At 72.2% G+C, this 27,791-nt stretch overlaps 9 protein-coding genes across 9 annotated transcripts; 4 read left to right on the forward strand and 5 right to left on the reverse strand.

Moving 5' to 3' along the window:
* Window positions 1-2,365: 2,365 nt before the first annotated feature.
* Window positions 2,366-2,905, forward strand: RMT1 (hypothetical protein; the record flags this gene model as incomplete). The annotated part of the gene is made up of 1 exon (XM_009040400.1): window positions 2,366-2,905. A coding segment is annotated over one exon (540 nt), but the record flags the coding sequence as incomplete, so codon positions are not given.
* Window positions 2,906-3,286: 381 nt separating this feature from the next.
* AURANDRAFT_12024 (hypothetical protein) lies at window positions 3,287-4,243 on the reverse strand (the record flags this gene model as incomplete). The annotated part of the gene is made up of 1 exon (XM_009040541.1): window positions 3,287-4,243. A coding segment is annotated over one exon (957 nt), but the record flags the coding sequence as incomplete, so codon positions are not given.
* A 2,292-nt stretch (window positions 4,244-6,535) lies between these two features.
* Window positions 6,536-7,075, forward strand: AURANDRAFT_5872 (hypothetical protein; the record flags this gene model as incomplete). Its single annotated transcript, XM_009040405.1, has 1 exon — window positions 6,536-7,075. A coding segment is annotated over one exon (540 nt), but the record flags the coding sequence as incomplete, so codon positions are not given.
* Window positions 7,076-8,027: 952 nt separating this feature from the next.
* Window positions 8,028-9,530, reverse strand: AURANDRAFT_29101 (hypothetical protein; the record flags this gene model as incomplete). Its single annotated transcript, XM_009040540.1, has 1 exon — window positions 8,028-9,530. The coding sequence occupies one exon, from the start codon at window positions 9,528-9,530 to the stop codon at window positions 8,028-8,030; it is 1,503 nt and encodes a 500-aa protein (XP_009038788.1).
* A 480-nt stretch (window positions 9,531-10,010) lies between these two features.
* AURANDRAFT_65531 (hypothetical protein) lies at window positions 10,011-11,717 on the forward strand (the record flags this gene model as incomplete). The annotated part of the gene is made up of 1 exon (XM_009040443.1): window positions 10,011-11,717. One exon carries the CDS (start codon window positions 10,011-10,013, stop codon window positions 11,715-11,717), a length of 1,707 nt encoding a protein of 568 aa, XP_009038691.1.
* A 2-nt stretch (window positions 11,718-11,719) lies between these two features.
* AURANDRAFT_29030 (hypothetical protein) lies at window positions 11,720-12,556 on the reverse strand (the record flags this gene model as incomplete). Its single annotated transcript, XM_009040539.1, has 1 exon — window positions 11,720-12,556. The coding sequence occupies one exon, from the start codon at window positions 12,554-12,556 to the stop codon at window positions 11,720-11,722; it is 837 nt and encodes a 278-aa protein (XP_009038787.1).
* A 284-nt stretch (window positions 12,557-12,840) lies between these two features.
* Window positions 12,841-13,371, reverse strand: AURANDRAFT_29003 (hypothetical protein; the record flags this gene model as incomplete). Its single annotated transcript, XM_009040538.1, has 1 exon — window positions 12,841-13,371. The coding sequence occupies one exon, from the start codon at window positions 13,369-13,371 to the stop codon at window positions 12,841-12,843; it is 531 nt and encodes a 176-aa protein (XP_009038786.1).
* Window positions 13,372-13,757: 386 nt separating this feature from the next.
* TCF (expressed protein) lies at window positions 13,758-15,121 on the forward strand (the record flags this gene model as incomplete). Its single annotated transcript, XM_009040444.1, has 1 exon — window positions 13,758-15,121. The coding sequence occupies one exon, from the start codon at window positions 14,026-14,028 to the stop codon at window positions 14,932-14,934; it is 909 nt and encodes a 302-aa protein (XP_009038692.1).
* A 312-nt stretch (window positions 15,122-15,433) lies between these two features.
* On the reverse strand, window positions 15,434-16,739 carry AURANDRAFT_29034 (hypothetical protein; the record flags this gene model as incomplete). The annotated part of the gene is made up of 3 exons (XM_009040537.1): window positions 15,434-15,739; window positions 15,960-16,118; window positions 16,260-16,739. The coding sequence occupies 3 exons, from the start codon at window positions 16,737-16,739 to the stop codon at window positions 15,434-15,436; spliced, it is 945 nt and encodes a 314-aa protein (XP_009038785.1).
* Window positions 16,740-27,791: the final 11,052 nt, after the last annotated feature.

The raw sequence follows: 27,791 nt of genomic DNA on the forward strand, positions 1-27,791 counted from the left end.
CGCGGCGGCGGCGCCGAGCGAGCTCGCGGCGGCCGTCGCGCACTGGCGCGACCGGGCGGCGCGGCCCGTCGTCGCGCCCGGCGACACGCTCGCGGCGCGCGGCGGCGGCGAGTCGCGCTGGCCCCCGGCGCTCGCGTACTCGGACACGTGGCGCCGCGCGCCGCGGCTGCGGCCGACGCCCGCGGGCGTCGGCGCCGAGGGCGCCGCCCGCGCCCTGCCGTCCGTCGACGTCGACGCCCTGGAGCGCGCGCGGGGCCGGCGCCGCGCGCGCGGCGCGGAGTTCTACGGCACCGCGGCGACGGCCGCCGCGTTCGTGCGGCGGCGCCTCGCGGAGCAACTGGAGGACCCGGAGGCCCACAAGCGCCCGCAGCAGGCCTGCGCGCTCGGCGCGACGCGCGAGGCCCAGCTGCGAGCCGTCGCCGACGCCGCGAACGGCCGGCGCGTCGCGCTGGGTCTGGTCGGCTACGACGCGACGCGCGACTACCCGTCGCTCCGGCGCGTCCGCGCGTTCGCGCGGAGCCTCGCGGCCGGCGGCGGCTTCGGTGCGCCGGGCCAGGTCGCCTTCGCCGCCGCCGACGCCGCGAGCCTCGCGGCGTTGTGCGCCGCGGGGCTGCCGGCCATCGCGGCGACGGACGCCGTCGCGGACGAGGGGCGCGCGCTGCTGGCGCGCGCGTTCGCGGACGCGGCGCTCAAGGGGCGGCGGCGGCTCCTGTCGACGGGCGACCCCCTCGCGGACGCGGCGCTCTTCGAGAAGCTGCTCGAGGGCAGCACGCTCGCGGACGTCGGCGCGGAGGACGGCGACGAGGCCCGCCCGGCCGCGCCGGCCGCCGCCGCGGTGAAGACGCGGACGACGGGCGAGCGCCGCGGCGCGGACGCGCGCGCGCGGGACGTCGCGCGCTTCGCCGTCGCCGGCGACCTGGCCTTCAAGGGCGTCGCGTCCGTCGTCGTCGAGTTCGGCGCCGCCTGGCCCGCGCCCGCGGCGCCCGTCGAAACGCCGAGACCGGGTTTCGACGTGTCCCGGTCTCCGCCGGCGGCGACGGCGCCGTCGAACGCGCGCCTCGCGCTGGATCTGGAGATCGGCGCCAAGGCGCCGGGGCGGCCCAAGGACGCGCGCATCTTCGTCGCCGTCAGGCAGCGGTCGACGCGGCTCGCGTGCCTGGGCCTCGTCGCCGCGGATCCCGGCAACGCGACGGGCTGGGCGTTGACGCGCCTCGCGGCGACGGCCAAGGCCGCGTCGTCGGCGCTGCAGCTCGGCCGCGCCCTCGCCTCGGAGCTCAAGCTCGGGAGCTCCGGCGACCGGCGCCTCGCGGAGTCCGTCGCGCCCTGCGGCGACCGGCCCAATTTCGGCGCGTTGGACGTCGCGTCGCGGCGTCTCGCGGCCGCGGTGCTCGAGCCCGGGCCGCTCCGCGATTTTTTGGCCAAGGGCGAGCCGGAGTTCCTGGCGGCCGACGCGCCGCGGGACGCGCCGGCGCCGCCGGCGCCGGGCCTGCTGCGGACGCGCGCGCTGGAGGGAAGGCGATTGTTGGCGCGCGAGCTCGGGCTGTCGTCTTCCCGACCTACGGGTCCCCTGCTGGGCCACGACGGCGGCGACGGCCTCGTCAACGCGCTGGCCCTGTTTGAGCCAGCCGTTGCAAAATCCCTGGCGCGCGCGCGGCTCGCGGTGGCCCACCTCGTTTCCGCGTGCCTCGAGACCGGGCGGACGCTGTGGCTGCCGGCGCTCCACCACGAGGACCGCGTCTTCTTTCTGTGGACCTACCTGGACCTGCAGTCGCTGGAGGAGCTGGGCGTGGACCACGCGGCGACGCACCTGCTCGCGCACGCGAAAGAGGCGCCCTTCGCGAACGCGTCGCTGGTCTCCGTCGACGAGGCGACCGCGCGCGTGGCGACGGACGACGCGCGCGACGACGCGGTCACGGCCTTCGAGCTCCCGGCGGGCGCGCGGCCCGAGCGCGTGCTCTACGACCTCGCGCGGCTCCACCGGCCGGAGCTCCTGCTTTTGCACCTGCCCTTCCTCCGGCGGGACCAGCCGAAGCGGGCGCCGGGGTCCCTCGCGCGGCGCGTCCTCGGGTTGCTGCGCTGGTGCCCGGACCTCCTCGCGCCGGACCACGACGCCCGCGTCGCCACGCCCGCCGCGTCCTGCTGGGGGCGGGGGGCGAGTCTGGACGCGTAAACTGCTCGTTGCCGTTCAAGGTGCTTTCAGCGATCATCCTCGTCACCGATGGTCCCGCCCCCTCTCCACCCCATCGCGCTAGCCTCCCTCGCCGCCGCCGTCGCCGCCGCCAACCTCGCCGCCACGAGCGGGTAGACGCGTCGCGTGCACCTGTCGACGCCGCCGATGGCCACGCACCGGGGCCCCTGCGCCCGCTACCGCAAGGCCAAGGAGGAGAAGTTCCGCGCGCGCAGCGCCTACAAGCTCATGGACGTCGACGACGAGTTCCATCTTTTGGCGAACGCGGCCCGCGTCGTCGACCTCTGCGCGGCGCCCGGCAGCTGGTGCCAGGTGCTGCGCCGGCGGTGCCCCGCCGGCGCGGCCGTCGTCGCGGTGGACCTGCAGCCCATGGCGCCGCTCGACGGCGTCGTCGTGCTGCGCGGCGACATCACGACGCCGGAGACGGCGGCGGCGGTCGTCGCCGCGGCGGGCGGGCCCGCGGACGTCGTCGTCTGCGACGGCGCGCCCGAGGTCACGGGCGTCCACGACGTCGACGAGTTCGCGCACGCTTCTTTGATGGCCGCGGCGGCGGCGTTGGCCGCGCGACTGCTGCGGCCCGGGGGCGCCTTCGTCGCCAAGCTCTTCCGGTGCACCGACGCCGCGCTCGTCGAGGCGCAGCTCCGGTGTCTGTTCGTGGACGTCGACGTCCGGAAGCCCGCGAGCTCCCGGGACCGGTCCGTCGAGGCGTTCGTCGTCGCGCGCGACTTCCGGGGCGGGCGCACCGACGCGGGCTTCCTCGAAAAAGGGGACCTGGGTTTCGCGGCGACGGCCGCGGAGCCGCCCGGGCTCGCCGTCGCGGCCGCGTGGACCTAGGAACGGTTAAAAACCGCCCCCCTAGCCGTCGGGCGCGGTCTTGAAGTCGGACGCGTCCGGCGCGTAGGCGTCGACCTTCTTCGCGCCGGCGCCCTTGAGGACCTGGGTCGTCCTCCGGATCATGCCGCCGAGGCCGCGGTCCGGGTCGAGGGCCGTCGCGCGGTTCGCGATGGACTGGAAGAGGGGCGTGCGCATGTCCTCGTCGTCGTCCTCGTCGAGGCCCGGCGCGCCGGGCTCCATGGCGCTGTTGACGCGGAGCGCGTCGAGCCGCGCGATGCGCTTCCGCGCGACGCGCTCGAGGTACGCGCCGACGTCCGGGTAGTCGCTCAGCGCGACCTGGACCGTGTCCCCGTCGACGCCGTAGACGGACATGATGTGCTTGCAGCGGATCGTCGCCGTGCGCTTCACCTTGAGCAGGCACGCGGCCTCGCCGAAGAAGCAGCCGTCGGCCAAGACCCTCACGACCTCGTTGCCCGCGGCCTCGAGGAAGATCTCGCAGAGGCCCTTGTCGATGAAGTACATCGTGTTGCCCGTCTCGCCCTCCGTCACCACGATGTCGCCGGCGACGAAGACCTGGGGCTCCATGGACGCGGCCAGCAGCTCCGGGAACCGCTTGCCCGACGTCCGCAGGAGCGGCACCTTGGGCACGAGCTCGCGGATCTTGTAGAACAAAATCTCCGTGCAGAGCTCCGGGTTCAGCCGCTCCAGAATCAGCGTCTCGTCGAAGATCTTGCCCTCGGACCAGCGGTGGAAGTAGTACTCGCGGATGCGGTCCCGCAGCTCCGTCGGCAGGTGCAGCGACCGCATGTACTCGTTCGTCCGTAGTAATTGCTCCTCGAACTCCTGGGTGGACACGTTGGAATTCACGATGATCGCCGTGATCGTCGACACGACGGCCGCGTTGAAGAAGCAGCCCAAAAATAAGCCCGCGAGCGTCATCCACGACTCGACCAAGCACCAGCCCTGCGTGTCGTAGCAGATCTGCGCCGACGGGAACTCCTGGAAGGCCGTGCCCACGACCAGGAGCAGGCTCTTGTAGATGCCCCAGGAGTAGCAGTGCGCCACGGACACGAGCGGCACGCCGCTATCGTGGCGGACCAATTTCCAGCGCACGGCCCACGCCTGCCGCGGGTAGTTGTAGGACTTGAGCAGGATGAACATGAGGCAGGACCCCCAGTGGGACAGCGTGAGCATCATGGCGAAGAGGCGCAATAATTTCACGGACGAGTCGGAGACGTGGACGCGGTAGTACTCGAGCGTCTCGATCCACAAATTCCGCACCTTGTTCACGAGCTGCGACGCCCGTAACAGCTTGAGCAGCTTCGTCATGCGAATCAAGCGCAGCATGCGCAGCGACTTCGTCGACCGCAGGTAGGACGACCCCGACCTGGGCAGGACAAGAGTGCGAAATTCCCAACTTCAAAGGCTCCGATCTCGGCCGTTTTCCACTCGTTTCGGCTGATTTTTGGACGAGCGATCATCTTTCGGAACGGTCTCGAAGCATGGATGCTTTTTCCGGAACGCGCGCGCGCGGAACACTCATGTTGAAGAGAACTTGAATCACCCTTTTCCTGCCCTGACCCCGACGAGCCCGCGATCTCCAAGATCTCCGTGATCGGGATCGAGCCTACCAAGTGCGACGGGGTCGGATTTCTTCAAATCTTCAGGCGAGATTCACGCGAAAAAACACTCCTGTCGCTCGACGCTGGATCGAGCTCGAGAGGTCGATGACGAGCCACGTCTTCAGGTAGTTGTAGAACACCTGCCGCCGCTCCATGATGATCGTGCCGTGCTCGTCGACGAAGCCCGTGTTCAGGTTCTTGGCGATGTCGATCATGAAGCAGCAGTCGCAGGCCAGATTCACCCACTTGAGGCGCGCGTTGATGCGGTCGAACGCGAGGCAGAGCGGCAGGGACACGAAGACGTACAATAAAATGACCATGATGAACAAATCGAACATCTGGACCGTCGGCGACGTCGGTAAATTGAGCGGCGCGCCGCAGTAGCCCTCGTAGGTCGTGCCGACCACTCGCACGAAGTCGTCGTTGCCCGACACGTGCATGAGGTCCGCGCTGTGGCGCTTGCAGCGGTCGACGACGGCCCGCGCGCGGCGCTTCTCGATAATCAGGCAAAGATCGACGACGGCCTGCTCGTCGAGGCTCTGCCGCTCGTCGAAGCCCAGCGCGGACAGCGCGTGGTCCACGAGCCGCTTCGGCGCCGTCCGCCCGAGCGCCGTCATGAGCGCCTCGACGTCCGACGCCTTCGTGGCGCCCGTCCGCTGGCCAAAGGCCTCGCGCACGCGGCCCGCGAAGCGCCGCTGCTCCTCGTCGACGCTGCTGAGTCGCCGCTGCCGCTTCTTGGACGCGTGGTGCGAGAGCGGCGCGCCCTGCGACCCGCCGCCCCAGCGCACCATGGACCCCCGCGGGGGCAGCCCGCCCGCCGGCGGGCCCGGGGCCTCGAGCTCCGCGTCGTGGAGCTGGGGCAGGTGGGCCGCGCGCAGGTTCACGGAGATGCGCGCGGCCGCCGCCGTCCGCGACGCGCGGGGCGGCCGGAACGACGACCGCGCGTGGCTCGGGCCCTCGTGGTGTTTCTGGTGTCCGAAGGTGGGCATGGCCGGCAGCTCGCCCATCTCGTCGTAGGATTCGCCGCGGTTGAGCGCCGCGCCTTTCGGCGCGCGAGGCCGCTCGCCGTCGTCGTCGGAGCTCCAGCCGCGCGCGCGGACCAAAGGCGCGCCGTCGTCCTCGGCGTCCTCGGCGTCGGCGCGCAGGAGGACGGGCTTGAGGCGCTCCACGAGCGTCTCCTCCTTGGCGTCCTCGCCGCCGTCGCAGTCGTCTTCTTCAAAAGCCGGCGCGTCGTCCGCCAGCGCGCAGACCGCATCGAAGTCGCGGCGGAGGCGCTCCGCGGAGCCGACGGCGCGCAGGAACCGCGACGCCGCCGCGTCGTCGACGCCGCCGTCGCGCCGCAGCTGCTTCGCCGCGTGGCTCAAAGCGCGGAGCGTCGCGCTCAGGCCCGTGAGGTGGAGCTCCATCGTGTCCACGGCGTCGTCGGCGTCGCGGGACCTCGGCCGCCGCATGGCGGTGCGTCGACGGCGACGGCAAGGTGGCGCACCGCGGCCGGCGCCGGCGTTGGTCCGGGTCGAGCGCCGAGGCAGCCCCCGGCGTCAGGCCGAGCGCCGCTCTCTCACGGCCCGCCCAGACGGAAGAGCGCCGCTCAGAGGCAGCCCGGGTCGGATACTCTAGGTCGATGATGGCATATTGAATAAATAAATTTTAATTTATGGGTGTTGATGCCTGTGGCAAAGCAATGCTGAGTCAATTCTTCAGGCGCGCCCTGGCGCCGCGCGCCGCGCGGTTCGCGACCGCTGCGCACCCCCCGATCGCGCGGCGCGCGGCGCCGCGCCGCGCGCTCACAAAGACGCCGGCGCGCCGCGCGAGCACGACGCGCGACGCCGCGGAGGTCGCCAAGTTCCAGGACGTGGACTGGGCGGACCCGTCGAGCGGCAGCGGCGCCGGCCCGCTCCACGCGCTCAACCCCGTGCGCGTCGGCTACATCACCGACCGCGCCGACGTCGCGGGCGCGACCGTGCTCGACGTCGGCTGCGGCGGCGGCCTGCTCTCGGGCGCGCTCGCGGCCGCGGGCGCCTCCGTCACGGGCGTCGACGCGTCGGCGGGCGCGCTCGACGCCGCGCGGCGCGCGGCGCCGGGCGCGGCCTTCCTCCACGGCACGCCCGAGGACCTCGCGCGCGACGCGCGCCACTGCGGCGCCTACGACGTCGTCTGCGCGCTCGAGGTCGTCGAGCACGTCGCGGACGCGCGGCTCTTCGTCGAGTCCGTCGCCGCGCTCGCGCGGCCCGGCGGCGACGTCTTCGTGTCGACGCTGAACCGGACGCCCGCCGCCTACGCGCTCGGCGTCGTCCTCGCGGAGTCGGTCCTCGGCCTCCTGCCCCCGGGCACGCACGACTGGTCCAAGTTCGTGACGCCGCGGGAGCTCGCGGCCCTCCTCGGCGAGAGCGGCTGCGCCGTCCAGGACGCGAGCGGCGTGCACTACGTGCCCGGGCCCTTCGGTCTCCAGCGCGCGTGGCTCGCGCCGGGCGACGCGGAGCCCGCGATCAACTTCATCGTCCACGCGAAGAAGTTGTCGTAATCGTGACGTCGGGACCTCGTCGCCGCGACCTTGTATACACGTGAGCGATGTTTTACCGGAGGTGTGGGGGCTTCTCCCACTGGGACTGGCCCGTCATGGTGTTGAAGTAGTAGACGCGGCCCTCCGGGTCCTGCGCGGAGCCCCAGGCGTAGTCCGCGTTTTTGTAGGGGTCGACGACGCCGCCGGGCACGACCGCGTTCGGGTCCCGGAGCCGGCTCGGGTCCACGGGCGACGGCAGCGCGCCGAACGCCGCGGCGCCGCCGGAGAGCGCGGCCGCGTCGGCGACGGCCCAGGGCCGCACGGCGCCCTCCATGTAGTTGTGGACCATCTCGCGCGCCATCTGGAGCTTGACGGGGTCGTCGCTCTCGATCTCGATGTAGCAGGGCTCGTAGTCCTGCTGCACCTGGAGCCGCGCGCCGGACCGCTCGATGATGGACTTGATGCGCTCGCCCTGGCGGCCGATGACCTTGCCGAGGGCCGCGCGGGGGCACTCGATGCGCTGCGGCGACTTGGCCAGCTCCAGGGACTGGGCCACGAAGTCCGCGGCCGCGTCGACGGCGGCCGCGGGGCCCTCGACGATGATCCGCGCGCCGAGCGGCGTGCGCAGGTGGTTGACGGCCTTGATGCGCGCGCCCGTGCGCGCCTCCATCTCGCGGATGCGCTCCCCGGAGTGGCCGCAGGGCCGCGCGGGTCTGCTGGGCCGCGTCGCCGGCGGCGCGCAGCTCCGCGACGAGGCTGTGCATGTCCTCCGTCGACGGCGCGTAGCCGTCGACGGGGCCGGGCGTGTAGGCGGCCATTTTGGCGCGGCTTTGGTGCTCGGCTGTGGCAAGGCCCAAGCGCCATTACCCCCGGCGAAGCGGCCCTACTGGACCGACGTCTCCGGCTCAGGCTCGTCGCCGGCGAGGAGGGGCGCGGCGAGGTCGGCGTCGGGCGGCGGCGCCTGCTTCTGGAGGTCCGCCTCCTTGGCGACGATGCCGAGGAGCTGGGCGTAGAAGAGCATGCCCGTGCCCTGGAGGCCGATGGTGATGAGGAACGTGCGCGTGTAGCCGAACTTGTCCGCGAGCACGCCGCCCGCGAGCGCGGACCCGCACCAGCCGAACATGGACACGGACTCGAGGCTCTTCCAGCGCGCGCGCGTGTGCTTGGGCACGTAGTCCATGAGGATCGACTCCTCGAGCGGGTACGTGCAGTTCATCAAAGCCGTGCGGACGACGTAGAACGCGACGATGGCCCACTTCGCGTGGCCCGCCGCGAAGCCGCGGTCGAAGAGGACGACCATGGCGCCGAAGCAGCAGAGGCCGCAGAGGCGGAGGAGGAGCACGGCCTGCACGCGGCCCGTGATTTTTGCCAGGCCCGTCGCCGCGGTCGACGCGCAGGCCATGACGAGGGGCACGGCGACGTAGATGCCCTGGACCGACGCCGGCGACATGCCGCAGTCGTTCTTGAAGAAGAGCGGGAAGAACTTGACCGTCATGCCGCTGCCGAGCGCGACGACCAAATCCGTCGCGAAGACGACGTACGGTACTCTAGCGACGCGCGGGTCCGCCGCGAGCTTCTCATTTTCTTCGTCGGCGGCGGGGGTTTCGGGCGCGCCGGCGGGGGCCCCGCCCTCCTTCGGGGGCTCGCCCTCCTTCGAGTCCTCGACGTCGGTCAGCGACACGAAGTCGCCGCTCGGCGTTTCAGAAAAATCGGACGCGCGGCGGTCCTGCACAGCGTCGCTCTCGGAGCCGAGCGCCTTGTCGTCGCGGAAGAGGCAGGACAGGAGGCCCACGGGCACCTCGAGCACTAGGCCGAGGCACATGAGGTCCCGTAATGCTCCCATGCTCCAGTCGTTGCCCTTGACCTCGAAGTAGACGACCGAGATCACGGGTCCCAAGAGCGAGGGCACGATGTACGAGACGAAGAGCCAGTTGTAGAACTTGGACCGCTGGCCCGTCGGCACGCTGTCGGCGAGGAGCGCCTGCGCCGGCCCGTTGGAGATGCCCTGCGACACGCCGAACAGGCCGGAGGCGACGCAGATCAGCGCGTAGCACGCGGCCTTGGACGGGCCGACGCCCTCGGCCGCGCCGACGACGCCCGCGCCGTAGAGCGGCACGGCGAGGAGGATGGACACGGCGCCCACGCGGATCACGGCCGAGCGGCGGAAGCGGTCCGCGGCCCAGCCCGCGGGGAACGCCGTGAGCATCGCCGCGACGCCCGTCAAAGCCGTCGCGAGGCCGACCTTGGTGTTCGAGCCGCCCCAGACGTCGTAAATAAACGCGACGCCGACGGTGCTCGTCCAGATGGACTCGCCGAACCCCATGAGGGCCGCGATGACCAGGTTCAGCCATAAGTTGTGGTTCAGGTCCGCGCCGCAGCACTTCATCGTGTATGGGTGCTGCGGCGCGGCGGGCTACGAGGCTCCTTGGGAGCTCTCACGCGGCTTTTTGGGCGCTGTTATGCTAAGAAAGCGACCCGCGCTCCTGGGCTGGACCCGCACGGGTAACCCGAGGCTCCTAATACTTCGCGTTGAGGACGACACAGCGTGTCGAGCTGCTTTTCGTAGGCTAACCTTGCGGCACAAAAACAGCGAGCGAAATATTGACGTCGATGTTGATGCTCGTGAACTGGGCATCAAGCGCTTGCGCCGACTTAGCAGGCCTCGAACTTTCTCGTCGTCGCCGCTCGACCACCGGCCAGGACCCCGGGACGCCTTCGAAACCCCGCGCGCACACGGACGCCAGAAAAAAACGCGGTCAAAAGCCTCGCGAAGCGCTTGCCCGCCGTTAACGAAGCCGGCACGCTGGGATCGTCGTCGTCGAAAGACAGGGACGCGGCGGCGGACGCGCATTCCACGACCGCCGCGATGGGCTCCGGCGGCCGCAAGACGATCGTCGTCGAGGTGAGCCCCGGGCGCCCCCCCAGCGACTCCGTGGACGACGACGGCCTCGACGAGCACGACGCCGCGCGATGGCGCGGGCCCGGCCCCGCGAGCGGCCGCTCCACGGACGAGGACGCGCCGCGCCACGAAAGCGAGACCGAGGACGACGGCACGCTCGGGTCGCGGACGCCGGGCTTCCTCACGGAGGACGAGGACGAGCCCGCGCCGCGGGTGACGGCGTCGTGCAACGACCTTTCGAGGTTCGCGACGCCCGGCTCCCTGGCGCGCGGCGCGTCGACGCCCGGCGGCTTCTCCCGGGCGGACGACGACGACGAGCCCGGGCTCGTGGCCGTCGCGCGGCTCCGGCGCGTCGAGCGCGCGGTGCGCGCCGTCGCCGCGGCGGACCCGGCCGGCGCCGCGGCGCTCCGGGCCGCCGCGGACGAGCTGCGGGCCGTGTCCGAGGGCATGGCGGCGACGCCCATGGCGCGCGCGGCCGCCGCGCGGCAGCGGGCCGCGCGCCTCGTCCGCGCGGGCTTCTCGCGGCTGCCCGAGCGGCGCGAGCGCGAGTTCACGAAAATCTTCACGGACGCCGACGACGCGCGGGACCTCGCGGACCGGCGGCGGCGGCGGCGGTCCTGGTCGCTCCGGCGCGTGCGGAGCCGCGAGCGGCTCGAGCCCCCCCGCGCGCCGTCGCCGCCGCTCGAGCCGCGGGGCCCCATGACGCTCTTCGGCCTGACGTCGCGCCTCGGCGCCGTGCACCCGAACTCGGCCTTCAAGCGGCGCTGGGACTACCTCACGTCGCTCCTCGCCGTCGCCGTCGTCTTCGCGCCCGAGTGCCGGGCCTTGGCGGGTTGGTGCCTCGGCCTCGAGGAGCCGCGGCGGCCCCCCGCGGACGGGCCGGACGCGGGCCTGGTCGCGGCGCTCGTCAACGTCTGGTTCCTCTGCGACGTGCTCCTCAACTTCGTCACGGGCTACGTCGACGGCGCGGGCGTGCTGGTCATGTCGAAGCGGCGCATCGCGATTCGGTACTGCCAGACCTACTTCCTCCTCGACATCTGGTGCGCGCTGCCCTTCGACCGCCTCGTGCTGCCCTACCTGCCGGTCGTCGAGGATCTCGTGGCGACGTACGACGCGGCGGCGCCGCAGCTGCCGTGCGCGCGGGGCAGCGACAAGACGCTCCTCGTGGACTGCGTGCCGCGGCGCGGGCCCATCCGCAGAGTGCGCAACGTCGTGCGCCACGCGCGCAACTGGACGCCGCGCGCGCTCCAGTTCGCGAAGCGCCGCGGCCGCCTGCGCCAGGTGTTGGTGTCCGCGCCGAACATCGTGTCCTACATCGTGAAGACCCTGCGCCTCGTGCGCATCTCCAAGGTCAAGCTCGTCAAGTGGCGCACCATCGCCGTGCTCGGGAGGCGCTACCGGAAGAACGCGGCGCTCTACTTCGACCGCTTGCCATCGCCGTGGCGGAGCCCGCGGGCCGCGGAGCGCAAGGGCTTCCCGCGGTCCCGCAGCCGCGACGAGCTCCGCCGGTCGCCGTCCAAGGACCGGCTCCGCCGGTCCGCGTCCAAGGAGAAGCTCCTCGGCGACATCGTCGCCGCCGCGAAGCGCTACGAGACGCCGCGGCTCCAGACCGCGCGGCGCCGGCTCAAGTCGACGTCTGCGCGGCCCGCGCACCAGCGGAGCTTCTCCGAGTAAGGTTAGGGCGCGGGCGGCGGCGCCACGGGCAGGGGGAACTGGGCGAGGTAGTCCCGCTCGAGCTCGTGGAGCTCCGGCGCGCAGAGCACGAGGCAGTGGAGCGGCCCGCCGAAGTCGACGTTCCGGAGCTCGTCGAGCGTGCCGGCGACGATGAGCTCCGTCGGCTGGCCGAGGCGCGCGCAGCCCACGGCCATGGCGCCGCCAGTACAGACGCCGCCCTGGTGCTTCGCCTCGGCTTCCAACAAATTGTCGACGCACTGGTTCACGGTCATGAACCGCGGCGGCAGGTACGTCGTGCGGCCCGTCTTCGCGAGCGCCTCGTAGTCCGGCTCCCGCACCTTGATGTCCAGCAAACAGAGCGTGTGCATGTTGCCCCTCGCGTTGTAGAGGACCTTGTCGTAGAACGACGTCGGCCGCCACTCGCCCTCGAAGAAGCAGATCGACACCGTCGCGCCGTAGCTGTAGAGCTGCAGCCCGCACTTGCCGACGGCGGCCATGACCGACGCGTTGAGGATGACCTCGACCTTGGCGCCCATGGCCCGCGCGCGGAGCGCGATGTCCGCGTGAGTCGTCGCGCACAAGGAATCGCCCACCACCAGCAGCGCGACGTCCGCGTCGACGCAGGACCCGATGATCTGGTCGCACTCCGACTCGACGGTGTCGCGGCTCGCGACGCGCACGGGCCGCCCGTAGTAGGCCTCGAGCGCCTTGACGTCGACGCCGAGCACGCTCGTGTAGGACTCGAGCCAGACCTCGCTGCAGGCTTTCACGGCCTCGAGGCCGCGCACCGTGATGTCCTTCTCGTCGCCGAGGCCGAGGCCGATGAGGTAGAGGACCATTGGCGTTATGGAGTTGCTGCCCGCACGTCGGCGCAGTGGCGGCGCTTCGGCACGGCTCGATCGATCGCCGGCTCGAAGCGGCACTTGAAGTTCAATTAAAAAACGACACCTTGCGTGCCCCTTGGAACCGCGGCAGCGACGGACGGCTCCTGCGTTTCGGGCGCCGGCAGCGTCTCGATCGATCGCCGCGCTCGTAGCGGCACTTGAAGTTCAATCAACGGCACCCTCAGATCCTCAGGCTCTGCGTGCCCGGCCCGTTGGCGCCGCTTTCAGGTCCCCTCGTATTACGCGCCCATGCCCGTGGCGTCGGCGCAGCAGCCCTTGCAGCAGTTCTTGACGAAGTCCCGCGCGAAGGGGATGTAGGAGATCATGTACCAGAAGAGCGCGATGGTCTGGACGCAGACGAGGAGGATGATGAGCCCCGCGCGCGCCGGGATGCGCGCGTCGAAGAGCGCGACGAATAATGTCGCGCCGATGGCCACGAGATAGGTCGCCGTCGCGATGACGCGCGTCGGCGCGAGCATCGACTTGCACTGCTTGTACGGCCCCGCCAAAAAGAACGACGAGCAGATCGCGATGACGTTCCCCAGGCTGTAGGTCACGGCGAAGGGCTTCGGGTTTCCCCCGACGAGCTCGACGATGCGCATGAACGAGCCCAGCTCGACGACGACGCCGAGCGCGAAGCATAAGGAGAACCCGATCAAGCGCTGCTTCCAGCTGAGCCGCGGGCAGGCCTTGCAGCACTCCTCCTCGACCTGCTCGGCCACGGTCTGCGGTCTCGGCTCGCCCGTGAGGAGCGACCGCGTCGACGCCATGAGGTTGTCGAAGTCGGGCATGGCTGCTGCTGCCCTGCCCGCGCGGGGGCTGCCTCTCTCGAGCGCGAGGGCTGCCCCGCTGACGCAATCGTTATGATACCGAATCTTTGGCATTTGAAATCGGTCCGGGCCGCGCGAGCCGCAAGAGCCCGCGCGCGCGCCGCGGGTGGCCGAGAACACCCCGTCGCTGCGTGGGAGCCGGCGGCGCCGGGCGCGGCCGCAGATCGGATCGCCGGGCGAGTCCGCGGCGCATTGTTGTCGTCCGGAAGTCCCGCAGTGCATTCGGCTCGATCTGGACCCCCGGCGGCCCTCGGCGAAGGCTCGGCGAACGTTTCAGGCAGTCGCCGCTGAGCGAGCCGGCTTCGGCGACCAACGTCGCTCTTGGCCGTCGTGTCCTTACTACCGCACGGCCGCGCCGCGTCTTGAAGAACAGTGCCAAGTCCAGCGCGCGCCCCGCAAACTTTTAGCTCATTTTCCACGCGCTGCCGAGTACTCAAGACTGCACTACCGCTCACCGCTGCCACGCGATTCGGCTTCCCGAAGCGAACCCAAGATCCACGCGCACATCTGCGAGATTCGCACCGTTCTCAAGCACCGCCACGCTCCGTCGCCGCGCTGCGCCCGCCGCAGCCGCGCGGGGATGTGCTGAGCGGCATGCGCTTCCACCCGGGGAAGCCCGTGCCGCCGCGCAAGTCCTACCGCGAAGCGGAGCCGTGCTGCGCCGCGCCGTCCTGCTGGAGGAACCTTAAGCGCCCCGCGCCGACGCCCGGGAGCGCCAAGGCCGAGTGCGCCGCCCGCAAGAAGCGCCGCCAGCTCGCGCGGGGCCCGCGCGGCGAGCCGCGGCGCGGAACCGACGCCGCCGACATGTCGTCGTCCGCCGGCGCCGCGGCCGCCGCGGAGCCGATGAAGTGCGTCCCCTGCGACGCCTGCGCCCTGGGCACGCCCGAGGAGAAGGACTTCGGCCAGGCCCTGGGCGCGCGGGAGCGCGCGGAGATGGTCGCGCGCGCGCGCGTCATCGCCCGCAAGATCTGGTTCCTCCGCCACGCGGCGCTCTGCGAGAACCCGAAGGCCTGCCGCCTCGGCCCCTGCCGCAAGGCCGTCGAGCTCGTGACCCACATGCGGGCCTGCGGCGCCATGGCCGACCCGAGCCGGGGCTGCCGCGCGGCCGCGTGCGCGTCCGCGGCGCGCCTCGTGCACCACCCGCGGACGTGCGTCAAGGGCGCGGCCTGCGCGGTCTGCGCCATGGTGCGCCAGGCCGGCGCCTCCGGCCGGGGCCTCCTCCTGCGCAAGGACCTCGTGGCGAGCGCCGGCGGCGAGGCCGCGCCGCCGCCGCCGGCCGCGGTGACGCCGCAGACCTCGGCGGGCCTCCGCGTGCGCGCGTACTCGTCGCCGGACTTCCGCGCCTTCCCCGTGCCCGAGGACAGCGCCGTCGACTTCGACAGCGACGGCTTCGCCAAGCCCGCGCCGCGGTCGCCCGTCCGCGAGCGCTCCTGCTCGAGCCTCGACGCGTTCGCCGCCGCCGCGTCGCCGCCGCCCGCGCCCGCCGTCGACGTCCACGCCTGAGGCGCGGCGCTCGACGCGCCCGCCGGAAGCGCCCGCCGCCGCGCCCCCGCGACACTTCGCGGCCGCCGCCGCGGCCGGCCCGGCGCGGCCCCCGCGGGCCCGCCGAGACGACCCACCACAAAAAACATCGTTGAAATGAACCTCCCTTGCTCGCCCCGTGTACTAAACCCCCCTTTGTTCTGCTCCCATCGGGTGTTAAACTTCGATTCTGAATTGGCGGGGTGGTCTTCGAGATGGTCTGCTCACTGGAGCTGCGTGGACGTCGGGGGCTTGACGCCCTCGTCGTCGAAGGACGTGCGGTGGGAGAACTTGCGGAAGAGCTTCTGCATGGAGTCGCCCTTCTTGTAGTCGAGCTTGGACTCGGGGACGGCGGTCTCGGCGATGCGCTTGGGCACGTACTTGCGGTCGTCGTCGTCGCCGAGGTCCGGCACGAGCGGCGGCCTGGGCAGGACAAGGGAGATTCAACGTCGCTTCAACGTGAGTGTTCCGCGCGCGCGCGTCACGAGAAAAACATCCACGCGTCGAGACCGCTCCGAGAGATGATCGCTCGTCCAAAAATCAGCCGAAACGAGTGGAAATCGGCCGAGAAAGGAGCCTTTGAAGTTGGGAATTTCGCTCTCTTGTCCTGCCCTGGCGGCGGCGGTATTTTGCAGGCCTCGAGCTTGGCCCAGTCGTAGGACGCGTAGAGCTTGGCGTGGCCCAGCGTCTTGAGGCTGCTGAGGCGCGTCGTCGGCCGCTTCTGGAGCATGGACCGGAGCACGTCGAGCGTCTCGGGCGCCCAGTCGGGGTCGTAGCGCGGCTTCGACTTGACGATGCGCCAGAGCCTGTGCCGAAACCAAATCTTCAACCCGACTTCAATGTGAGCGTATTCGAACGATTTGGACCAGACTCTTTCACTGTGCTTCGAGAACTCGACGAGAGCGATCGATCCGTCCAAAAATCAGCCGAATCGACTTTGATTTGACCGAGCTAGAGAATTCTCAAGTTTGGTGGGGACCCCCCAAACCAGTGGTTGGTTTCGGCACAGGCCAGAGCATCTTGTCCTCCTCGGCGGCGTCGAAGGGCAGGCGGCCCTTGAGCATGGTGAAGAAGAGGACGCCCAAAGCCCACCAGTCGACGGCGAAGTCGTAGGGCTGCGCTAAAAGCATCTCGGGCGCCATGTACGCGGGCGTGCCGACGATCGACTTCGTCGTCGCGAGGAGCGGCGGCGCCGGGCCCGTCGTGTTGGGCGCGAGGCCCGCGGCGATGGCGTCGGCGCCCGGCGGGCGCGTCGTCGCCGGCGGCTGGTCGCCCGCGCGGCAGTCCGCGAGCGGCATGGGCTTGACGCGCTTCGACGCGCCGAAGTCGGACACCGCGCAGTGGCCCGACGCGTGCATGAGCACGTTCTCCAGCTTCAGGTCGCGGTGGATGATGCCGTGGCTGTGGAGGTGGGCGATGCCCAGCCCGATCTCCGCGACGTAGAACGCCGCGCGCGCCTCGCCGAAGCCCCGGCCGTCCTCGCGGAGGCTGATGTTCACGTGCGTGTGGAGCGACCCGCCGGGGCAGTAGTCGACGACGAGGACCAGCTTGTCCTTCTCCTGGAAGCTGTGGTAGAGCTTGAGGAGGAAGGGGTGGTCGAACTCGCCGAGGATGTTCCGCTCGAGCATCGTGGCTTTGATGAACGACTCGCCCGCGCTCTTTAGGTGCGCCTTCGGGATGATCTTCGCCGCGTAGACGCCCTTGCCGTTGGGGCCGCTCAGGTGGCCGCTCTTCGCCCGCACGAGCAGCACCTTGCTGAAGCCGCCCTCGCCGACGAGGTGCAGCATCTCGTAGGACACGGCGGAGCTCGGGTCGCGCAAGACGCCGTCGTCGCGCGCCTCGCCGCCCGGGCCGCCCTCGTCGACGGCCTCGAGGGCCGCGCCGCAGCCGCAGAGGAAGCCCCCGCCCTTCTTCTTCTTTTTGGGGACCTGCTTCTTGGGCGGGGCGCCGCTCGGCGCGCGGCCCGCCGGCGGCGGCTGCGTGCCGGGGTCCGGCTCCAGGCCCTGGCGGCGCGAGTTGTTGTACGACGATTTCTTCGCGGTCTGGCTGATGAGGTTGAGGATCGCCGCATCGTCGGCGGTCGTGCCGACCTGGTCGGGGTCGCCGCCGTCGGCCATTGCAGCCAAAAACTCGCCTCGATTCACCGCATTCCCAACTCAAGAGATTTAGCGACCCAAGTTGACCAAGGGTTGCAGTGTCGTCGAATTAGTCGTCGGGCCGCAGGCGCAGGTGGAGGACCCAGATGGCCTCGTCGTGCTCGTTCTCCCAGCGCACGTCCGCGTTCTTCAGCCGCGGGTCCTTCCGCCGCGGCGCCGCCACCGCGCAAACGCGGTCGAGCGCGAGGCCCGACGACGACGCGCGCCGCAGGAAGAGGCAGCACGCGCAGTGGCCGATGTCGCAGGGCTTCTTCAGGGGCGTCACCCGCGGCCGCGCGCAGGGCGCCGTCGTGAGGAGCGCGACGCCGTCGCGGCCGAAGGTCGCCGCGGAGAGCAAGCGGCGGTAGACCTCGCGCGCGAGATCCGCCTGCGAGTCGAGGATGTGCAGCAGCTCCGCGCCGACCACGAGGAACGTCTCCCGCGGCCCCACGACACCCAAGTCGAAGCCGTCGACGTCGTCCTCGTGGTCCCAGCGCACGCGCCGCGCGTCCACGGAGCAGCCCGCGTCCGCCGCGGCGTCGTAGTTGAGCGCCAGATTCCACGCGGCCAGGTTCAGGTGCGCGTCGCTCAGCGTCACGTGCCTCGCGCCGCGCGCCGCTAATAGCAACCCGAGGTAGCCCGACCCGCAGCCGAGCTCGAACGCGCGGAAGTTTTTGGACCCGAACGTCGCGGAGACGTGGTCCGCGAGCGCCACCGCCCCGGGCCAGACGCCGTACTCGTTGCCGAGGTCCGCGCGCTGGACGATCTCGAGGTCGACGCCGTCCTCGACGTGCCGCAGCGTCGTGTCGTGCGGCGGCAGGGGCGCGGCGACGACGTCCGTCGCCGCCGCCGTCGCGAAGCACTCGTAGACGGCGACGCCGCCCTCCCGGAAGATCTCCCGGACCTCGAAGCGGCAGGCGCTCAGGCACGCGGCGTAGCGACACGAGTGTGCGTCCGCCTCGTCCAACGCGACGTAGAGCGCCGGCTTCCCCGCGCCGTCGCCGCGGCACCAGCGCCGCAGCGTCGCGAGCGACAGGCCCGCGTCGGCGCCGACGTCGCAGACGAGCACCACGTCCACGCCACCGTCCCGCGCCGTGAACGCGCCCCAGTCGAAGTCGACGACGGCCAGCGCGGTCCGCGGGAGACCGAGGTCGCGCGCGGCGCGGTCCGCGGACCGCCGGCAGCCGCCGCCGCGGCCCTCGACGGCGAGGAGCGCCGCGCTCCGGGCGCCGCCGGCCGCGGCGGCGAGGCCGGCGAGGCCCGACGACGCGCCGAGCTCCACGACGCGCTTGCCGGCGACGGCGCCGGGGCCCAGGACGCCGCCGGCGCAGAGCTGGGACGCGAGGGCGAGGGCGCCGGCGCCCACGGCGTCGTCGACGCCGACCCAGACGTCGTCGCGGATGTTCACGCGCGTGCCGCCGTCGCCCCAGACGTCGTCGAAGTCCAACGCGGCTGCCCTTTCGAGGATGGCAGCCATCGTCCGCCGGTTCAACGTCGCAGACAGGCCAAAAGAGCCCCTTTCAAACGAGCTATAGAAGCCTCCCTCCGCGGCCCGCGGCGCCCGCATAAAACCCAAGCAAACCCGCGCGCGCACGTCGTCGCCGCGCCGCCGCAGAGCTCCTGCGCATCGCACGTCTTGAAAAACCGAGCGATGGGCGACGACGCCCCGCCGGCGAAGCGGCGGCGCACGGGCGCCGTCGTGCCCATCGTGAGCGACGGCGGCATGGCCCGCGAGTACAGCATGTTCGAGCTCCAGGGCACGCTGGAGCGCCACGGCGTGCCCTTCGACGGCGAGGAGCTCGGCACGCTCGAGGTCGTCGCGTCCAAGCCCTTCCTGACCATCGGCATCCACCGCCTCGAGGGCAAGTTCGTCGACCTCAAGAAGCCGCTCGTCGTCCTCGACCCGGCGCCGGGCGACGGCAAGACCTTCACCGTCGCGGGCGTCGTGCGGCGCAAGGCGCTCTTCAAGCTGCGGCCCAAGGTGCTCATCAAGAAGAACCCCGACGCCGCGTAACGAACCTTACCCGTCGCCCGCGCGAAGGACGTCGGCGGCCCAGGCGCCGGGCCGCGCGCAGGGCGCGCCGGCGGGCATGTCGACGACGGGGCAGGGCGCGGGGAAGGGCGCGCGGACGAGGTGGTCGAGGCACGGCGCGGGGAGCCGCGGCGCGAGGTCCCGGCGCACGAAGAGCGAGTCCTGGAAGCGCAGCGCTTCGCCCGCCGGGTCGTGGAGCTCGCCGTAGCCCGCCTTCGCCAGCAGCGCGCGGAGCTCGGCCATGGCGGCGCCGAGCCCGCCGCCGGGCTCGCGCTGGCGCTCGAGGAGCACGACCGCCGGCCGGTGCTTCGCGAAGTCGAAGCCCCGGAGCGCCGCGAGCTCGCAGCCCTCGCCTAGAGACGCTGCGTGAGAGGTTGATTAACGCGGAAAGACGCGGGGAACATCTCACAATCGGCGCAGAGCAGGTCGACGCCGGAGACGCCGCGCCGCGCGAGCATGCCGTCGAGCGTCGCCGTCCGCACGGGCTTCGCGCGCGCGTCGCCGCGCGCGTCGGCGACGGTGTGGCGGCAGCTTCCGCCGCTGCACTCGTGGTGGAAGACCTCGCGGTCCTCGAGATCGCTCAGCGCCGCGTGCGCGCAGCCCGCGCGGCCCCGGAGCCGGCAGCGCCGGTTCCCGCGGAGGCCCGCCCAGTCGTCGCCGCCGGCCTCCACGAGCAGGCCCTCCCAGCCGAGCGCGCGCTCGAAGAAGAGCGTGTTGCTGTGCTTGAGGCCGTCGCGGGCGCCGAACTCGACGAAAATGCCGTCGGGCGTCGGCAGGTGCGCGAAGACGTTGCGGTAGATCCAGCGGTCCTGGTTGCACTGGGCGCCGGCATTCGGAGGAGCGTAGGCGACCGACGGTCCTGCGGCTCCTGCGGCTCCTGCGGCTCCTGCGGCCCTGCGGCGGTCCTGCGGCTCCTGCGCGCTCGCATCGATGGTGTACAGGAGCAGGTACGCCAAAGCGCGCACCATCGTGATCATAAATGGTGCAACAAGAGAGTTCAAGCAAACCAGAAACGCCAAAAAGTACAGCACATTCAGCGCAGCAGCATGGTCGCTTAGCCTCGCGGTGTCCCAGCTCACCGACGGCGCACCAATGGCGAGCGCCGCCGCCCGGGCGGAGCGCGCGGCGCGCGTGCGCGGCGAGGACCCGCGCAAGCCGCCGCCCACGGCCAAGCCCACGGCCAAGCCCACGACCGCCGGTCCGTCGCCGTCGAAGGACCACAAGTGGCTGGGCGCCGTCACGGACCGGGAAGGCGTCGCCGTGAACTGCCCCGTCTGCGGCACGACCTTCTTCTGCCGCGGCTTCGCGACGACGCGCTCCGTCTGCGGCGCGTGCTCCGCGCGCGTCGCGTCGACGCGCGTCTCGTCGATGGACGGCGCGGTGCAGATCTGGCAGCGCGCCATCGCGCAGGAGCGCGGCGGCGGCCGCGTCCTGCGGACGCCGCGCGAGGCGGAGCAGCCGGCGGCGGCGCCGAAGCCGCCGCCGGAGTTCGACGACGAGCTCGACCGCAAGCTCGCGGGCTTCGTGGACCGGGGCAAGCGCCGCTACCGGCCCTACGACCGGTCCAAGGACCACGCCAAGGGCTGGACGTCGGCGGCGGGCGACGCGCCGCCGGCGACGCCGACGCTCGCGCAGCCGGCCAAGCGGCAGTCGCGGTCGCTGCCCAGGCTCGAGCCGCCGCCGGCGACCGCGCGCGCGCCGCCGCCGACGGCGCCGGACTGCCGCACGGCGCCGCCGCTGCCCGCCGTGCCCACGGCGCGGGGCGCGCCGGCGCCCGAGGCGAAGCGGCCGCCCGCGACGGCCCCGATCCTCGTCGGCGACCGCGAGACGCGCTACGCGCTGCGCAAGGCGCGCTGGCAGCAGAAGGCCAGCCGGTCGCGGCTCACCATCATCTAAGCTGGCGCGTGTCGATCGCACCCCGGGAGGCCGGGTTGTGGGGATGGTACTGGGTGCAACAAGCCGATTGAAGCTCTAAATTGAAGCTCTGCGGCGAGGCATGACGCTCGACGCGGGCATCGATGGCGCCGCCGACGCGGCCGTCGAAGGCGTCGCCGCCGCCGCCGAGGCCGCCGCGGAGACCGTCGCCGAGACCGTCGCGAGCGCAGAGACCTCCATGCTCCTGCCGATCGTCGCCGCGGTAATCCTCCTGCTCCTCGTCGTCGCCTTCGTCCTCTCGCGCGGCGGCGCGCGCAAGCCCCCGGCCGTGCTGCTGCTGGGCCCCTGCGGCGCGGGCAAGACGCTGCTCTTCCACCGCCTCGTCGACGGCGCCGACGGCGACGCGACGGAGACGGTGTCGTCGATGCTCGCGAGCGAGGGATCCGCGGCGTGCGGCGGCGGCGCCAGGGCCGTCGTCGACTTCCCGGGCCACCACCGGCTGCGGGGCCCGCTCGCCGGCGAGCTGAAGCGCGCCGCGGGCATCGTCTTCGTCCTCGACGCGTCCATGGCGACGATGCAGGCGAAACCGGCCGCTGAGATCCTGTTCCAGGTGTTGTCGTCGGGCACGCGGACGAAGATCCTCTTCCTCTGCAACAAGAGCGACAAGGTCGGCGCCAAGTCGCCCGCGCGCGTCAAGCTCATCATGTCCGGCGAGATCGACACGCTCCGGAAGACGTCGAGCGCGATCGGCGCGATCGGCGAGGACGGCGAGGACCGCGTCGTCCTCGGCGAGACGAACAAGGCCTTCAACTTCGACGCCCACTCGCCCTGCCCGACGACGTTCCTCCCCTTCTCGGGCAAGACCGAGGCGCTCGACCCCGTCGTGGAGTTCCTCGCGGCCTGCTAGGGTGCTAACGCTACTTCGCGACCATCCACGTGTTCCAGCCCCGGTCGCGGTACGTGACGACGACTTGGCGCGGGCAGTCCCGCAGCTCCGCCGGCGCCTCGGGCGCCGCGCCGGAGAAGAAGTCGTCGACGGCGCCCTTGACCGCGCGGACGTCGCCGCCCGACGTCCAGTCCTGGTCCGACGACGCGGGATCGAAGACGACGTCGCACTCCCCGCCGCGCGGCAGGCAGGGGTCGTCGTAGCCGCCGCTCTTCCACTCGTTGACGGGCATGGCCTCGACGACCCAGCCCGGCGCGTCCGCGAGCGCCGCGGCGACGCAGGCGCCGTCGTCGAAGCCGCAGCCGGCCCCCGCGAGGTCGCGCGGCCACGCGCCGACGAAGCGGCGCGCGGCGTCGGCCCGCGCCTCGCCGTGCCGCGTCTCCAGCAGGCGGTCCGCGCCGGCGACGTGCACGACCAACCGCTGCCTCGCGTTGAACGGCTCCGGCCGCGGCTCCGGCGGCGGGTCCGCCCACTCGTGGGGCGAAGGCTCGCGCTGCTCGGTGTAGTCGTGGCCCGCCATGACGCCCCCGGCGCGCAGCTTGGGCCACCAGCGCGCGAGATCGCCGAGCACGCTGCGCCGGTCGTGGCCCGCGTCGACGTAGACGAAGTCGAAGCGGCCGTCGCCGTAGAGGGCCGCGCACGCGTCGCTCGTGTCCGCGCACTGCTCGCCGGATCGCGCGTAGCCCAGGTCCACGGCGGCGTCGAGCACGGCCCCGGCGAACTCCCGGTTCGCGGCGTGCTCGGCCGCGCCCGCGGCCTGCGCGCGGTCGCCGGTTTCGCCGAGCGGCCGCCAGGGGTCGACCTGCACGAACGCGCCGCAGCGCCGCCAGCCGCGGAGCAGCGTGCCCGTGAAGAGGCCCTGCTGCACGCCGATTTCCACGCCGTCGCCCGTGAGGTTGCGATGCCGCAGCAGCCCGCCCAGGTCGACGCGTTCGCGGATGGGCGCGAGCGGTCGGATCGGCGGGCAGCGCACCGTCGCGTTCTGCGCGCTGCAGAGGGCTGCAGTCGCGAGCACGTTGCGAAGCATCACGTTGCTGCAGAGGGCCGCCGCGGCGAGCACGCTTCGAAGCGTCGCCTTCCACGTACTACACACTAGTGCTACATAGGGTTGCCACGCTGCGCATCTCTACAATGTCATGACATTGTACATGCACATCCCATCGTCCCATCAACAACTCGGTTGAACCAGGCTTACCGGCAAGAAGAAGTCTTGAAGGCGCGCCGGGCGTCTGAGCGTCTGGGCCGCCCGGGCAGCCGCGGTGCGCGCCGTCGGGGGCCGCGGCCCGCGCGGCGCCGTCCGCGATGATCGGCAGCTCGTGGCAGATGGGCAGCTGGCCCCGGGACAAGCGCATGAACGCCGTCGCGGCGACGATCATCATCGCCTGCTGGGGCTTGCTCATCATTCACACGCTCGACCGAAAGAAGGACCTGTCGGCCATCAAGGAGCACGCGCCGTAGGCGCCGACGGCGCGGCCGGGCGCCGGCGTGCATCGCGCGTCCGCGCGCGCGGCGACCTGGCCGACCCGCCGCGGCGCCGGCGGCCCGCGCGCGCGCGCCCGCGCGCCGCGGACCGCTCCGCTCCACGCACGTCAGTAACGAGGAGAGTTAGTGGCGTATCGCGCGCCGCTGGATCTCCTTGGCCCGGTCGGCGGCGGGGCGCGCCGCGGGGCCGAGGAGCTTGCGGCCGTTGCGGTAGTCCACGGGCGGCAGCGCGCGCTGCTGCGCGGTGCGCTGGGCCCTGGCGAGCTGGCTCGCGAGGCCCGGCGGCGCGGACTTGGCGTCGAGGCGCTCGCCGGCGTGGGGCCAGTGCTCGGACGCGCGGCCGACCCTGACCGCGGGGGGGCGCGGCCGGAGCCGCGGCGGCGGGCTCCGGCTGCGCTGGTCCTTGCGGAGCAGCGCTCGGACCTTGGCGCCGGGCTTGACGCGGCGGTGCGGCGACCGCGACCCGGGCAGGCCGGGCATCTTCGCGGGCCGGAGCCGCGGCGGCGCGCGCGGGCTCTCGTAGGTCTGGAAGAGCGCGTAGGACCGCGAGTAGGACTCGTCGTCGGGCGGCGCGAACATGGCGAGGTAGTCGATGCGCCGCCGCGCCGCGGCCATGGCCGCGTTCGCCGCGTCGAGGCCCGACGCGTAGTTGGATCCCGCGGCGTACGCGGATCGGAACTCCTTGATGTCGCGCTCGCGGTACCTCTTCGTGAGGTTCAGCGCCTTCGTGGCCTCCTCGCAGCGCGCCTGGGCCAGGTCCGCGAGCTCCAGGGCCTCCTTGACCTCCTCCTCGGCCGCGGCCGCGCGCTGCGCGGCGCCGCCCGTCGCGCGCTCCGCGGCGGCGCGCTCCGCCCGCTCGCGCGCGACGTCGCCCCGGCAGCCCCGCAGGTCGCCCGCCGCCGCCGCGAGCGTCGCCGCCGTCGCCGCCCAGCAGCCGTCGAGGTCCTCGATGCGCGCCGCGAGCGCGTCGCGGTCCCCGGCGACGCCCGCGAGCTCCGCGCGCGCGGCCTCGTAGTCGGCCGTCATCGCCTCGAGCTCCGCGACGAGCGCGGGCGGGAAGCGGCGCCGCGCGCGCTTGAGCGTGTCGTCGAGGGCGTCGTAGTGGCGCTGGGCCTTGGAGCGTTCCTCCGCCTCGTGGGAGTGGAGGAAGTCGTGGAGGTCGTGGGCCTCGTCGTCGGCGCGGAGCGACGCGCCTGTGTGGAAATCAACCAGTGAGCTGGGACGTCGGGCCCAAACTTCAGAAATCTCTAGCTCGGTCACATCGAAGTCGATTCGGCTGATTTTTGGACGAATCGATTGCTCTCGTCGGGTTCTCGAAGCACATCCGAAGATGTTGCGTCACAACTGTCGCCTTCGCTCACATTGAAGTCGGGTTGAAGATTTGAATTCGACACGGCGAAGAGCGGATCGCGGACGACCAGCCGACGACGGACGCGTGGCGGTTGTTGCGGTCGTAGATGTCGCGGCCGATGGCGACGGCGTCGCGGTGCGCCGCCTCGACGATGGCCAGGTACTCCGCCTCCTTGGCCGCGAGCCGCGCTTCTAGAGCCGCGGCGTTCGCGGCGGCGTTCGCGGCGGCGCGGTCGTCCTCGAGGCACCGCGCGCGCGCGGCGACGAGCTCCGCGTCCTGCTTCATGACCACGAGCTCCGCGAGCCACGCGTCCATCTCCTCCTCGATGACCTCCATGCCGAGCTGCTTGACGACGTTCGTGACGAGCGACAGGCCCTGGTCGCGCGCGACGCCGTCGACGGCGGCCTCGCGCCGCGTCGCCGAGCCCACGAACTCGTCGACGACCTCGTGGACGAGGGCGAGGGACGCGCCGCGCTCCGCCGTGCCCGAGTTGCCCTCCTGGTAGCCCAGGACCTCGCACTCCTCGACGACGACCAATTCCGCAAAGTCCTCGCAGACCGCGGCCGTCGCCGCGAGCCACGCGCCGTCCCGGGCCCCCGCCGCGGCCGCTTTCGCGGCGCCGAGGGCCATGGCGGCGAACTCGACGGCGTGCGTCGCCGCGTCCTCGTGCTGGTGCGCGATCTCCTTGGCCCGCAAAATCTCCGCGCGCCGCGCGGCGGCCTGCTTGCCCTCGGCGCGGCCCCGCGCGTCCCAGGCCCGGGCCGCGGCGTTGCGCGACGCGTCCCAGGCCTCGTAGGCCGCCTGCTCGGCGTCGAGGACGACGTCGTCGAAGAACCGCTTCCGCACGAAGTACGTCTTCGTCGTCGCCTCCGTCGTCGCCGCGAAGGCCGTCGCCGCGGACTCGTTCGCCGCCGCGACGGCGTCGTCGACGGCGCGGCGCCGCTCGCCCGCGATGTCCCGCAGGTAGGTCTGGACGGCGACGCGCGACGCGGCGGAGCACTCGTTCGCGGAGCTGAGCGTCGCGAGGTACGACCGCTCCGCCGCGGCGTCCGCGGAGACGACGGCCAGGAGCCGCTCCCGGTTCCGGTCCACGGCCGACCGGTGCGTCCCGGCGTGCGCGTGGCAGCCCGCGGCGCATCGGTCCGTCGCGTCGCACGCCGCGTCCCACCGCGTCGCCGCGTTGCGCCGCGCCATCGCGAGCGCGGCTTTATTGGCCACGGACATGGCCATCCGCGCGTCCGCGTCCATGGCCGCGCGCAGCTTCCGCGCCTCCTCGCGCGCGACCTGGCTCTGGCGCAGCTTCGCCTTGCGCGCGAGCTCGTCGCGCTCCTGGTCCGCGCCTGCGTGGACATCGACCGGTGACGTCGGGGCCAAACTTCGGAACTCTCGAGCTCGGTCACATCGACGTCGATGCGGCTGATTTTTGGACGAATCGATGGCTCTCGTCGAGTTCTCTCCGGAGATCAGAACACGTTGCGTCGAAACATTCAAATTGAAGTCGGGTGGAAGATTCGAGTCCCGCTCCCGGTCCGCGCGGCGCTGCTCCGCGAGCTGCTCGCCGTCCGCGAAGACCTTGAGCCCCGCGACGGCGGCGTTGCGCGCCGCGGCGGCGAGGGCCAGGGCCATGGCCGCGCCCTCGACGGCGTCCGCGGCCGTACGTGTCGCGCGCGCGGCCGCGGCGTCGTAGGCCTCGGCGTGGAGCAACGCGAGCGCGCCGTCCGCGGCCCGGGCCGCCACGTCCGCGTCGCCGTCGTCCTTGGGGTCCTCCTCCTCCTCCTCGAGGACTTCCTCCGCGGGCGCCAGCGTCGGCTTCGGCGGGTCTTCCGCCAGCTCCTCGGGCACCTCGTCGACGGATTCGGGCGAGCCCCGGCGCGGCACCTTGGGCGACCGGCTCCGGCCCGGGCGCTCGCGGCTCTTGGGGGGCGAGCCCGCGCGCGTCGCCCGCGGCGGCGAGCCCGCGCGGCCGCCGGGCCCGCCGAAGCGCGTGCCGGGCTTCTTGTAGCCGTTCGCGGGGCCGTAGCGCTGCGTCGCCGCGCCCCGCTTCGGCGGCGGCTCCTGCCGGGGCTGCCCGAGCCGGGGGCTCGTGGCGAACTTGCCCAGGGGCGGCTTGGGCCGGTTACCCCGCGGCGGGCCCGGCGAGCCCGCGCGGCCGTACTTGGCGCTCGTTCGTCTCGTTCCGCTTGGCTGCGGCGGACGCGGCGCGCTGTTCGCGCGCGAGACCTTCGCGCCGAGCTCCGCGAGGTCGCCCTCCCCGGCGGCGGCGTCGCAGACGGCGCGCCGCTCCTCGAGGTGGGACCAGGCGGCGGCGCCCCCGCTGCTCCGCACGACGTCGTCGAGGGGCCCGAGGCCCAGGGCGTCGCAGCCCACGTCCTGCGCCCTGAGGCCCGCCTCGAGGACGAGCACGCGCTCGAGGAGCCGCTTCTCGAGCGAACTGGCCGCGGCGCTGCCCTGCGGCGGCAGCGGCGGCAGCGCGCCGGGCCGGCCGCTCATGGCTTATTGCAAGCGTCCATATTATCGAGAGGGCCTGATGAAACGCTTGGGGTGCATCGGTGCAGCGTGGGCTGCCGTATCGGCACCGTGCGGTAACAAGGTGTTCAACCTCGTGGCTTGCCGCTCACCCTCGCTTCAGCCCCGGCCAATCCTCGCGGATCTGGGGCTGATTTGGACCTAGATCCGCGAGCTCGGCTTGGCGCGTCGTTCGCGGCCTGGCCGCCGACCCTGTAGCCCTTGCCCCGCGCCTAGCCTCGCATGGTCATAGAGAGGCCGCCCGACGCAAAAATCCGTCCGTGAAACGCTGTCGGGGGCGGCGCACGCGAACGGTCGGAATCGACGCACTCCTCCTGTGGCGGTGCTTGCGGCGCGGTCCCGCCGGCGCCGCGGCAGCGGCAGCTCCAGGAAGCTCAGGACGCGCGAAGAGGTCCTAGACGGTGCCTCTGACGAAGCGTCGCGACGTCGGGCACGTCGCACGGGTTCGGGGGTGCGGAAAGCCGCTCGGCGGCGCCAGGCGCGAGATTCGCT

The sequence above is a fragment of the Aureococcus anophagefferens genome, assembly GCF_000186865.1.
Source record: "Aureococcus anophagefferens unplaced genomic scaffold AURANscaffold_15, whole genome shotgun sequence".
NCBI classification, from domain to species: Eukaryota; class Pelagophyceae; order Pelagomonadales; family Pelagomonadaceae; genus Aureococcus; species Aureococcus anophagefferens.